General features: G+C 35.3%; 1 protein-coding gene and 1 long non-coding RNA gene across 3 annotated transcripts; one reads left to right on the top strand and one right to left on the bottom strand.

Moving 5' to 3' along the window:
- Positions 1 to 4,386: 4,386 nt before the first annotated feature.
- LOC139191731 (uncharacterized) lies at positions 4,387 to 8,058 on the top strand. Its single transcript, XR_011575770.1, has 2 exons — positions 4,387 to 4,535; positions 4,636 to 8,058. It is a non-coding gene; the product is annotated as an uncharacterized lncRNA (long non-coding RNA).
- On the bottom strand, positions 6,897 to 13,304 carry LOC103401624 (homeobox-leucine zipper protein ATHB-6-like). Of its 2 annotated transcripts, none has more exon segments than NM_001328722.1 (3): positions 6,897 to 7,012; positions 10,459 to 11,188; positions 11,492 to 11,863. In NM_001328722.1, coding segments are annotated over 2 exon segments (879 nt in total). In that variant the 5' UTR covers positions 11,816 to 11,863; the 3' UTR covers positions 6,897 to 7,012; positions 10,459 to 10,633.

Below are 13,304 nucleotides of genomic sequence, written 5' to 3'. Positions count from 1 at the left end.
ACTAAACATAACCCCCTCAATAGTTTATTAGTTTTAAGTTTATACTTTAAATTTTTTTTAGTTAATTTAATTAAACTACCGTTGAATGTTTTCAAATCTAATCATTGAATTTGAATTAATTATTGCAAATGAGGAGCTGGGCCCAAAAAAAAGTGAACTTTAATGAAAAACTCTCAGTACTGTTTACTTTAACGAAAAACCACATTTTTACATTAAAAAGTCAATCATGGTACTATTCACTTTACCTTTTATTTTGTCATTATCATTAAAATTCGAAATTTTCAAGCCTTTTTCATTAGTTTTCCTATAAAAAAAGGTTAAAAAGGGGGGGGGCTACATTTGGCTAGCATGTGCCCCTCTGGCCAAATAATGATCTGGTAGGCTCCATAAAATTATAGCATAGTTATCGATTGAAGATAAATTTTTGGACACATCAGGCCATTTTTAGCTTTTGAACCTTTACACTATGTTTAGACGAAGGAAATAAACTTGAAATTTGGATAAAAGTCAGAATTTATAAATTGACATGCACCAATTCCCTTGTTTGGATTTATAAACATAGAAATTTAGAATTTCTACGCGAAAAAAAAAACTTGGAATTTGGGACCCCAATTCCCAAGTTTAAATTTCATGTAAATAGGTGTCATTTCCCAATTTTTATGATTGAGAGTTTAAAATTAACAAATTTCATTCTTAATTCAATTGTTCTTTTAGGTTAACCAAATAAGAAAATTCACAAATTCTAAAAAATAAAATCCCGTCATTTCAATTTCTATTATTTTAAAATTTTTTAGTAATCTTAAATTTTTTTATCCAAACATAATGTTAGCCTCTCAATTAGAAATGGCCTACTATCTTTCAAATTTGTACTGGATGGCGATTGGCCTCAACAATTTGAAACAATTAAGTTCTTATTTATAATAACAAAAACACAATGAGAAAGAACAAAAATTAGGAGGAAAAGCATAGCCAAAAGAAAAAGGACCAAAAGGAGATCTGGGTGCTTTTTGGTTTTGTATGAAGCGCTCAGACATAATATTCCCTGCGATAACAAAGTGGAGCATGTCACCCTATGTGTAAGCTGCCCGATAAAAAACCAAAAAATTAAGCTGATAAAGTTAAGAATAATATATGATGATTTTAAATTAGGAAAAATTGGAGGTGATAAGGAATGCAAGTATATATTATAGAGGCAGTGGAGGTAGAAAGACTAACGCACCGTTAGAATAAACCGACGCGAAACACCTGAAGTGGGAAAAAGAAGGAACAATAGGATTCTTCCTTTTTAATTATCAATTTATGTGCCCGGATGTTGTGCAGGCATTTATTTTTTCCTAATGTTGAACTTCATTATAATATGACCACGTCACTGCTGATAAGCTATTTAGTTCATTAATAATTTGTTTTTTGAACAAACAATACTAGCAATCGACACACATATTCTCCGTGTGCAATTAAATTTGTTTTTAATTTTACTACGATTTATCATTAATGAGCATGGATAACAACTCAAAAAAAGAGAAAGACAAATAATAAAAAAAGGAAACAAAAAAGGTAGGAGAACGTGGTGAATGTAGAGAGAGGAAAAGGAGAAAATGGGGTTTATTTATTTATTTTTTAATTTTTAAATAGGATATGCTATATTTACATGGCTGTGATGTTAGTATAAAAACAGTAAAGTTTGTGTTAGGCGTAATTACTAAAGTGTTCAAGTTTTTTTATTTTTATTCAGTTTTGGTGAGAGGCTTATAATGGTAATTTGCTGGAGTTTTGGTTGACAAACAAAGTTTTACTAATATATAATTTAGATTATCAACACTAAGGGGGGAGGGGTGGGCTTAGCCTCACAATGGGCTAGCAATAATATGGTTCAAACTCGTCTTTGGCGAGAATCGAATCTAAGACATCTCACTTATAAGTGAAGAGAAATACTACTAGACCGTAGTACTAAGTGGCAGTTCATTAATAAATTAAAGATATGTGTTTGAGAGTGCTTTTCATGAATCGATTTTTAATGCTAATATAAATAGTGCTTTTGATGCCACTTAGTAGTTAGGATTTAGTGGTATTTCTCTTTATTTGTAAGTGATATGTCTTAGATTCGATTCTTGCAAAGGCGAATTTGAACTATGTTGATGCACAAAATCAGCGAGGACTTTGGTACAACATAAAGTGTTAAGTTTGTGACCTTCGCTAGATTGCTCCGGTCACTAGTGTGGATAAGTATGTAAATGGATAGAGACAGAGAAGCAAACATAAGATGTACGTGGTTCACCCAGACTGGTTACGTCCACGGAGTCGAGGAGTTCTCATTAATTGTGAAGGGTTTACACAAGTAAATAGGTTCAAGCTCTCCTTTGGTTAACTGTGTCAATAATTTTCAAATGGCTACATCTTCAAGTGGCACTCAAAACATGTCTGGAGGCTTATTATCATTTAGAGACAAGTGACACTCAAAATATGTATGGAAATCTTATTTTAATATGATAGTTTAATTCAATTAACCAATAAAATTAAAGAACAGACTTAAAATAATAAATTATTGAGGGCCTTTGGTTGGAGATTGAATATAAATATGGCATACCATTGTTCATTAAAAAATAATTTCTTGTAAGGCTATAATCTAGACGGGGCCTAAACATAGCTTATTCGGTTGGAGATGACCTTAGTATAGATAATATCGTTTATACAAAAAAAAATATATAGTGCTTTTGCTATTTGTATTTAAGTTAAAGAAGTATTTCTATACACCTTTTTTCTCTTCTTTACGTTTTTGTTTAATTTTTACATTTGATCAAATAAATTAAAAGAAAATAAAATGAAAGTTTGAAATGAAAGTGTGCAGAAGAATAAAAAGAGTGTATAAATCATTTTCTTTAGGTTGAACCTCAAGTGCTACATATAATCACATGCATGACCGAAAAAATGGGGTCACACCAGATTGAAATTTGAACATTGAAATCAATAGAACTTTTGGCTTAAATACATAGAATATATTGAGGGTTTGATTACAATTTACAATCGATACTACCATTCTAAGTTATATTAAAAGAATGCATGAGATTGTGAACCCAAAAATTCAAGAGTTGAAGAGAAAATTGTATCTACAAGAATAATTTAGCCCTTTCAAAATTGAAGGTTTGGGGTTATAATATATTGACAATCTTACAAAATAAATGTCTTGGCAAACGAGCTGTCACCAATTGGAGCTTTCTGAGAAGAAATCCAAGAAACCGTGTCACAAACCTCTATCATATACCGTACATCTTTAATTTTTTAATTTTTTTTAATTTTAAATAAAAATCTAAAATACGTCGGAGTGAACTCAACTCCTGTAGCTAGCAATCTTTTTTATTTACGTTTGATTAAGATGGGATGAAAACGACTAGTTTGATACATTGTGGGACCGCATCACATGGCTCTACCAACCAATACCCTTATAAAAGTGAAAGGCACAAGGGACCCACAAATTGTGGGGGACCTCTAGCTTTTAGTGGTACCACAGCTAGCCTATATTTGTAACCATTCGTCCAAGTCTATGTTCTGTAGAGAGGAGGAAAAATGGGAGCAGAGTAAAGTTGGGTTGTTGGATTGGAATCTCTCCTGTTTTCCACGGCTTACGACATATTCCAATTAAGCAATAAAATAGGCATAATATACTCAACTAGGGATCGATGAGTGACACGACCAAAAATAAAAACATCCTTCGAATATATGACATGAATTTGACAAAAAAAAAAAAAACATATATCTGTCTGTACATGAATGCTTTATGGAATCAAGTTTATCATTTTAGTTGAGTTTAATTTCTTATTTAAAACTCGACCTGTGTTTGAGAACAAGTAGAGAAAGTTGAGATTCCACTTATAAAATAATTGACAATACGAAGAATAGGAGACGAAAGTAAATGTTCTATTATCAAACCAATTGACAGTATAAAGAATAGTACAACTACTTACAAACTCATGCAAGTTCCATTCTTCTATCAACGTGAAATTGATTCTCAACAATGTGCCAAATCTATATAACCACATGCGAAATCCCTCAATTCCAGGACCTGAAATTCGCTTTCAGCTCTTCTTTTTTATGTCAAGTAGTAACCAACTTTAATTAACCAATTTTGCGTTGAGTTGTGCTTTGAATGGTTAAACTTTGTTGGCTAATCGATGTAGTATACTTGAAGTTTCCTTCTTAAAAAATACATCGTGAAAGAAGATCAACTTACATGACATGAATACACTAATACTTTGATGTTCCATGCCATTAAAAATAAAATCTAAAAAACACTAAATATAACGTTATATCAATACCACGAAACTTCAAACTCGACCTATTTTATTAAAGTTATTTACACTGTAATCGTACACGTGTACACAATAAGTCCAGAGAAGTCGTACGCACAATCTCAAAAGTTAGAGCCAGAATATGAGCTGAGTGGGCGCCAAACGCCATGTGCACGTCTGGCACTCAAAATCAGAGGGAAGCGAGGATTACGCGATTTGCCAAAGCCGTACTCCACGAAAAAGATGAACGAGGTAAAAGTCATTGCTGGAACCCAAATGTACATGTAAACGTTGCAAAAAGAAAAAGACCATCTGCTTTTTACAGACAACTGATTCTTTTTCTTTTGTCAAGACGGACAACTGATTCAAATGAAGCCCTACTGGCACCGTCTCCTACGTTCTACTTATGGTGCTTCTGCATAAAAAGGTTTGTATATGTATAGATTCATATATAAGATGTTTTGAGTGTGTAATGATTTTCATTCATATTCATCTTTACTTATTTTCGTGGTGTTAAAGATGTCTATAACACGTGTCAAATTTAGTTAAAGAACGACAATATTATCATGACTATTAAACAATCAATGAACCGGGTCAATAATAATACAATAGAAGTAAGCTAAAGTTTCATCATAAAACTAATTAGCAATATGAGGAGTAATTTAAATTACTTATAAGCACAGTAAGGTATATTTTTTTTCATGATGTGGGATTCATGCACTCAACACGCCCCTTACGTGTGGCAAATTTTCAATCTTAACACATGGACAATACAAATCAAGTGATGTGGAGCATGTGTGGTCGTTCATCTTCACATGTGAGATAATATGCTCTGATACCATGAAGAAAGTTGATGTTCTACCATAAAACTAGTTAAAAACATGGAAATAGCCTAACTTACTTATAATCACATGTAAGATTATTTATTTTTTTATGTGGGATTCATACACTCAAGAGCAACACGTCTTTTTGTTATTGAATCTCTATTACTTACTAAAGAACAACCAGTAGCGTGTCTATTTTTAAAATTTTGTTAAACATGTGATTTACATTAATGACTCATGTCATTAGGTGAGGATTTGAACTCTTGATTAGTGAGGAGTGAGGAGTGAGGATCTAAGTATTATATTTTTAAAAACAATAATATGCATTTGAATATGGTGAAAGTCTAGTTAAAACTTGACATGTACAAATTTGATAACCAATTCTTTAAGTTGAAATGTTATACTACTTTTAACTGCTTGAGTTAAAACTACACTGAAATTTTACTATAAAATTAATTAAAAATATTATTAATAATTCAACTACTTTAAAACACATATAAATTCATACTCTTCACAAACACAGTATAAGGTTTTATTTAATTTTAAGGAACATTCATGAATTGCACCAATAGATCCTCAGCACAGTGGTAGAATTTTCATAATTTCTTTGGACATAAAAGTTGCACATTGTTGGGTGCAACCAAAAAATTGCGGCTGACAGAGGAAGGAGGAGGACACGTATATTTATCATGTGGCACATCTTTTTAAGGGTCCTCTTTATTCATATTTTTCTTTTCCTTTTTGGCATTTGATTTGGGTAATAAAGCATAATCTATTCCGGTTCTGCTTTCTTGAAATTGGAGATCAAAGGTTTTGTTATGGGTTTGCTCGCGATCTCAGTGCTCTCTTGGATTTTCATGTCGGATAAGCTTCTTGATTCACAGCAAGCCATTTCTGTTTTGATCACATGGTTTTGGTGATTAAGGCTTATAAGGTAGTTGATGTTCTTAATCTTGATGATAGCTTCTGTGAGTATGAATTTGCTTATAAGTAATTCAACAATTTCTTTTATTGTCATTTAGTTTTATAGTGAAACTTGAACTTTCTTCGGGAAATGTATCAGAGTAGGTTGTAAGTTGTCTAACATGTGAATCCCAAGGAGTTACATATGCTTTATGTCACTCAATTTCTGTTCTCCACGTATTAAACTTAAACTTTCTTTGCACGTGAGATGACGTGTTGAGCATATGAATCTCACAATCTCACATTAGATAAAGAAGAGACTTTCCATGTGCTTATAAGTAGTTAATATACTATCCATATTGTCAATTGGGTTTTGTGATAGAACCACAAATTTCTTTAAAAGGGGACTAGCTGTGGCTTCGCCACAGTAGTTCACTTTTCAAAGGCTGGGAATACTCATAAAGACATTTTAGCCTCTCCTAACCATCAATGTATGATTTATCAGGTCCAAAAATCAAACTCAGGACGTACAATACATACATACATGTTTGAGTGAACCTTCTTCTTCAACCCTTGGACCACGTATGTGTTGTACGTCTGGGCTTGTTTCCTCGTAACTTAAGGATACTGTTGGTGCATTTTTAATAGAATAAATTAATTATAATTGTCACTATGTATTGTAGTGGGAAATAAGATATCATAGCTTTTCATTTTATATAGTTTTTGTAACTCATTCTTGTTAATTTGCGTTTATTGTTCTTTTAACTAAGGATTGATAATAAATATATATTCAACAGCATTTTCCCCATCATCTTTATTATTCATAAGCTTGACAATTTATTGCACAATCCGTTAACTAGACATGAAACAACACAATAATAAAGGATTTTAGGTCAACCCATTAACGGATTGCGTCATTATTGAGTTACTTGTTAATAACCTATTAAGAAAATAAGCCTGACAAGAAAATGACACAAACATGACAAATATGACCGTTTTCCAAGCCTAACTCTTTATAGGCTTGATAATTTATTGCATGACTCATTAAACCGACACAAAACGACATGAAAATAAAAGGCTTTGAGTCAATCTGTTAATAGATCTGGTAGTTATTGTTTCATCCTATAAGACCCTGTTAAGATAACAGGTTTGACACAACATAACAGGTATGACACGAAAATGACATTATACGACAAACACGACAGTTATTCTCTCCAATCCTTCATCATTCCGTTTTTTCTTACTCGCCAAAGTGGGGTGTTTGTGTGGTGGAGCTTCGTATTTTTTTTTTTTTGGGTGTGCAGATAGGTTTGAGTGACACCACATTTCTGCTGAGATGTTGTATTTTGGATGGACAATTCCAGATATACAGCTGCACCAGTTCATGAAATTTGTCAAATTTCATTGGCTTGAATCTTTAAAAGAGCGAGATACATGTGCCTCAGCCTAATTGTCTACATACTACTTAGAACAATTTTATTTCATTGTAACTTTTATTGTGATTTTTCTTGTAATTTTCCAACCAGAAAATAACAAAGCAAAAGAGCTGCAACCGTGCAGTTAAGTAAGAAATAGATGTCTATCAAGAAGACACTCTGAAACTGGAAGGATAAATAAACCCACGCGGTGGAGTGCCGAGCTACAAGTCCCACGACACAGGAGCGGCATTCTCTAAAAAGCACGGTCCTTACAAAGGCAGCTATGGATCAATCAAACTGAAGGAGATAAATCCACGTTGAGCTCTACTCTGTTACTCAGATGAGGTTCCTTCAATTGTCTGGCAAAAAGTAGCGCTCCCTTGCATGCTTTCAGCTAAACATGCACGACTCGTATTTGGTCAACCGGCATTTACAACTTGAGCGAAGCAAACTTGAATCTAAAATTGAGGCCTACATATTTGCCTATCCCTGAGGAATTTATCATCTTCGCTAGTAGTAGTAGGGTTTTATTGTGGAAATTAAAACCACCATAATATTACTAACTTTCCATGATTATTTATGCTTGTCATAATAGTGCTTTTTTAAATATATAGGAGTGATTACACCACACTTCGATAACAGTATAATTCTTCTCTACATGTAGTCATATATCACATGAGGTGACAGCTGACATCAAATTGTTCAAGTTGTATGCCAAAACAAAGTCGGTGACCCTAACACATACATCTGTAAAAGTACAACTACAGTATCGTCAATTTGGTTAATTTCTTTCTAAAATTAATAGTTGTCATCGTCAGTTGTCTAACTTGTCTGCCAATCACCCACATATACCTGTTGCTCGACCATTTTTTATTTATTTATTTTTGTTTCTCAAAATGCTCATAACGCAGTTATTCTCCAAGCCTATTGGTATTATCCAATTATTATGATATTATCAAGGGTAATTTTCAGTTTACGTGAAAATTCTTGCTTTTCAACATTTTATACATCAAGTTTTTTCATCTCAGTCTGGTAATTAAAATGATTAATTTTGAGACACATTCATATATCCGTTAAACTTTATGTTAAAGAAACCATCAACCTATGACCAGGGCCGTCTCTGAGATTTCAGGGGTCCTTTGCGAAATTTATAAAAGGGCCCATTTTTAAGAGATATATATATATTTTTTAAAATTTGACAATATATTGGTACTAGAAAATAATAACTTAAATTAAAACAACCTTTAGGACTCACTGATTTTAAGTTTACAAGTGTCATTAAATAAGTAAAAAGAGTTACAAGTAGAATATTCACTAAATAATAAAAAAACAGTTTAATCTTAAGCAATCAAATAAAAAAAAAAGCTTCAAAAACTCTAACTTTAGAGTTTCACTTGAATATATAGCATTATTATATAATTAATAAAATTGAAAAGAAAATCGTTTTGTAAGGTGTTGTTATTAGTATTTTTTTAATATATAACATTATTACATATAAATATAGGATACCAAAATTTTTTTGGAAGCCCTGTGCAATTGCACCTTTCGCTCCCCCTCAGCGTTGCATCTGCCTATGATATGGCACATACGTGGACAATGCCTAGGTGCTACGCGTGAATTTGGGTGCACGTGGATATTAAAAAATTGTAAAAAATTAAAAATTAAAAATTAAAAAAATTTAAATTTCAAAAACTTAAAGGTCAAAAAAAAAAAATCATTTTACCAGAACCCGCACCTAATAAACGCATCCCAGACTTCCTTAGAAACCGTACCAAAGCCCCGCCGCCCACACGTACGTCGCCGCTCCAACGGCGTCAAGGTAGGAAAGGGGCTTCGGGAAGGTTTGTCGCCGACGACGATGGTGGCGGAGATGGGTTTGGAGGCGGGAGGAGGGGTTTTAGGTTTTTTTTTTCTCATGAGAATTATCACCCAGTTTTAATATGCAAAAATCAAAATTGCAATCATCACCCAATTTATCTCTCTAAACCCTACTGATGGTGACCTAGACCCTCCAATCCTCAGGCCCTCACACTCTTCGGCCTCGTCAGCTTTACCGAATCCGCCAGCGGAGCCACAACAGGAACCAAATTTGCCACCAAAGCCGCCACCCGGAACCATGTCCTAAAACCTAAGCATCACTGTCCTCAAAACACAGATGAGACAGAGGAATCTGCATAATAATGGCGAATCGGGCATTGACGACCCAGTTACAGAACTTGATACGGAACTGGGAGCGCACCCTCCAATTCTAGGCGCAGGGCTGTTTACGGATGTATGAAAGGGCTTCAAAATTATCACTTTAGGTATGAGATGAATAAAACTTGACTGAAAACCAAGAACTTGAAAACTGAGAATTACCTGTTATCTGTTTGATTCATTGTGAGTTGTTGCCTTTGCATAAAAGGCGAAGCTGAGTTCTAATGAATATTTATTTTTTTGTAGTACACTCATTTGTTTTTGAAAGTGACATTTTATATCCTTCCCACACATATTTTCTCTCACAAAATGACCACCACCTACTCATTGCAACCACTAACCTTACACCACCATCACCACCGCAATCACAACCACCATCACCACCGCAATCACAACCACCATTGTTGCAACCGCCACCACAACCGTTGCCACCGTTGCTGATATCAACCCTTCCACCATTACTACATCTACACCCCCAACCACCACACCCCGATATATTTGCACAACCACCATACCCTCTCACCATTATCATTACAAAAGCACCACCATCGCATCATCGCCGCTTCTCCACCATATATTTTAATTTATACAAATGTATAGCACTTTTTTTTATGGCAGTGCCATGGTCCATGGCAAAAGAAATAAGTTGTCCACCGAACTTTTAAATTGAAAAAGCGAAGCATGGATGGAAGAGAAAAAGTAAGGCACAATGATTATTTTCTCCATTACAGGAAATTCAATCTCCTAAAGTTTTATCCCGAGGATTCATTTTTACAGCTGAAATTTTAATTACGACACAATCATATTCCCGCACGGTTTGGCAAGGAAATACCTTGGTTTCCTCTTTCTGTCTGTCTGTCTGTCTGTCTGTCTGTCTCTCTCCTCTCTCTCTCCCCTCTCCCTTGCCTTCATCCTGCAGTTGCTCTCCAACTTCCACTTTTGCACAACGGAGATCACAGTACATTAATTTATACACAACTCCACTTTCATGGATTGTATTGTTGATGCTTTAGCTCCACTGATCAGGACAGTACCACTGAAGTGAAGGTGCTTGCTCATCGGAGAAGAAGCTACAGGCCTCCTCACTGCTAAAGAAATTGTGCTCCTCTACCTTCACCAAAGGCTGGTAGCTCTTCTGGAACGGAAAGCAATTCATCGACGATGACGACGGCGAGGAGGACGAGGAGCAGTTGAATTTGAGTGAAGTGGAGGCCGGAGCCTTGATCAGCTGATGGTTTTGGAGGATGCCAGATGAAGACATAGTCAAGTTTGGACTGTTATCTTCGTTCAAGATCGCACTCGAGTCACTGTCCGAAGAGCCATCTTTGAAATCTGGGAACAATGAGACGGCTTCTAGTACTCCACTTGTGTTGTTGAAGCTCTCAAAGTTGAGCTCGTTACACTCTGTTTCTGGAACAGAGGATCCCGGAGGCGGTGGCGGTGACTGGCTCCGCTCCTGAACCACTTTGTAACTCTGATCTTTTCCCAAGAGTTGCTCTTCTTTCACGGTGGGATTCTTGCTCGCTGCGTTATCTTCTTGCAACTTTGCCTTCAATTGCTTTATCTGCAAGACAACAAATAAAAAGTTGATCCAAGATTTAGATCGTAGCCACAACTGGATTATCATCGCGACACGTCATGTTATGGTGTCAAACTGTAGATCTAAGCCGCATGCTAAATTGAAAACACACATAATTTGAGGTTGGACACAAAACTTGACATATCAAACCGTTGACAATCGAACATTTACTTGTATAAGATGAACTTTAATTACGAAAGCTTATTAACCATGGTTAACATATTAAGTCTCAAACTGTTTGACAAAAGAACATTCACAGCGATAGAGTTGTGGATCATATATATATACCTCCTTGAGAAGGGCTTCATTGTCATGTTGAAGGGTATCGTAGTTCCGCTTGACAGTGTCGTAATTGGCTTTGAGAACGCTATAATCGCGCTCCAATTGTTTGGTTTTCCAACGAGCACGGCGGTTCTGGAACCACACGGCAACTTGTCTTGGTTGGAGGCCTAGTTCTTGGGCAAGCTTCACCTTTCTTTCAGGTTCAAGCTTGTTCTCCACCTCAAAGTTTTTCTCTAAGGCCTTCACTTGTTCAACGCTCAATCTCCTCTTCTTCTCGGAAACATGGCCGGCTTCTTCGACACACCCTTCCTCATCTAAGCCATCCAACATGGACTGGAATTCTCTGCTGTAAACATGGTTGTTTCTTGGACTGTGTTCCTCTGCAAACAAAAAGCCAATCAAATCCAAGTTCTTCCAAAAATTTGACAACAATCCACCGTAAAGCCAATTGACAATATAAAAAGTAGTACATATGTCCCTTCTTTTCCCGACGTGGATTTCTATATAGATATAGATATGTAGGCTTGAAATTAAAATTCCCAAACAGTAAAAAGAACAATACAAAACATGGATTGAATTCAACAACCAACATGATGAACATAAAGAAGCAACAGTGTGTCATGATCTCAAAGGTTATATTTTTTCTAGGTGCTCGATCATGAAAAAGGTAACAAACAAAAGAAACACAGACATGGTATGTCTAAATCTTGGGGAAACACCAATAGAAGAAAAATAAAGGAATATTCAAATAAATAAAATGTACATTTTATTAAAATTAAAACTAAAACTCAAAAGTTAACCTGTTGTTGGGCAGATGGAAATCATAGCACCAAAGGAATCTGAACTTCCAAGCCTCTTCATGATTAGTGACCGAGCTAAAACAAGTTTAATACCAGATCTTAACAGATCAAGAAATTAAACCAATCAAAGCTCCTTTCTTTTTTTTTTCTTTTTTTCTTTTGTTAATGTTTTTGTTGTTTTTTGTTTATGTTTCCCAGTGGATCTTTTAATTTAGAGGAAGAAAAAGTAGTTTACTTAAACGAAGCAAAGGAAGATGGAACACAAGTACTGCTATGTCTGAAACAACTAGACAAACTTGTGTACAGCTGTACAACAACCTACTTCCTCTCTCTGCTGCCTCATGATCCTTCTCATTCAATCCCACTTCTTCTCCTCCTCCCTCAGTACCCATCAAAATTATACAAAACCCAAAATCCGACACAACCCAGAAAACAAAACCCAACAAGTTATCCCAAAATTGTGCCCAATGGACAAGTAAATCAACCAACTAATACACACTCTCTCTCTCACTCTCTCTCACTAAATCATTACTTAATCAACTAAGCATAGTCTGTGACTGTTCATCTACTACAATGAGAAATAATCAGAGATTTAGAGAGAGAGAGAGAGAGAGAGAGGAGAGTGAAGGATTTCACAACCCAGCAGGGCTGTCACACTCTCTCTCTTTAAATAAACCAACTTGGGTTAGATATTGGGTTAGAATCTGACTGGGGTTAGGTACAATACAGACTAACACACTGCACAAAGTTGCAAATGAAATGAACGTAAATTCGATCCAAATGCAATTTCTTCTTCACCGGCTATAGCCCGTAGCCTTTCCGGTTTATGGCAGATATAACATCTAATATGAATTTTATATCGAGTTTGTACGGCTCAGCGTCTAACGGCTCGGCTTTAATTTAGCTGGAGCCAGATTCGGGTGGCGTCAGCGTATCATATGCAGTCACTACGTCGTGGTCGGTGCGATTAATCGTCGATAAATATGGTCCAATCCACTGCCCTTCCGGCTTCTGTTTTT

This window comes from Malus domestica, chromosome 15 (genome assembly GCF_042453785.1).
Source record: "Malus domestica chromosome 15, GDT2T_hap1".
Lineage (NCBI taxonomy): Eukaryota > Viridiplantae > Streptophyta > Magnoliopsida > Rosales > Rosaceae > Malus > Malus domestica.
This window is presented reverse-complemented; position numbering and strand designations above follow the sequence as displayed.

What these genes read in the sequence shown, in the direction of transcription:
- LOC103401624 (XM_008340338.4), bottom strand. Translation starts at nt 12,346, where the DNA reads ATGAAGAGGCTTGGAAGTTCAGATTCCTTTGGTGCTATGATTTCCATC. An exon ending in TTCCATCTGCCCAACAACAG is followed by an intron (nt 11,866 to 12,285) that starts GTTAACTTTTGA and finishes TTTTGTTTGCAG; the next exon opens with AGGAACACAGTCCAAGAAAC. An exon ending in ATGAAGCCCTTCTCAAGGAG is followed by an intron (nt 11,189 to 11,491) that starts GTATATATATAT and finishes GTTGTCTTGCAG; the next exon opens with ATAAAGCAATTGAAGGCAAA.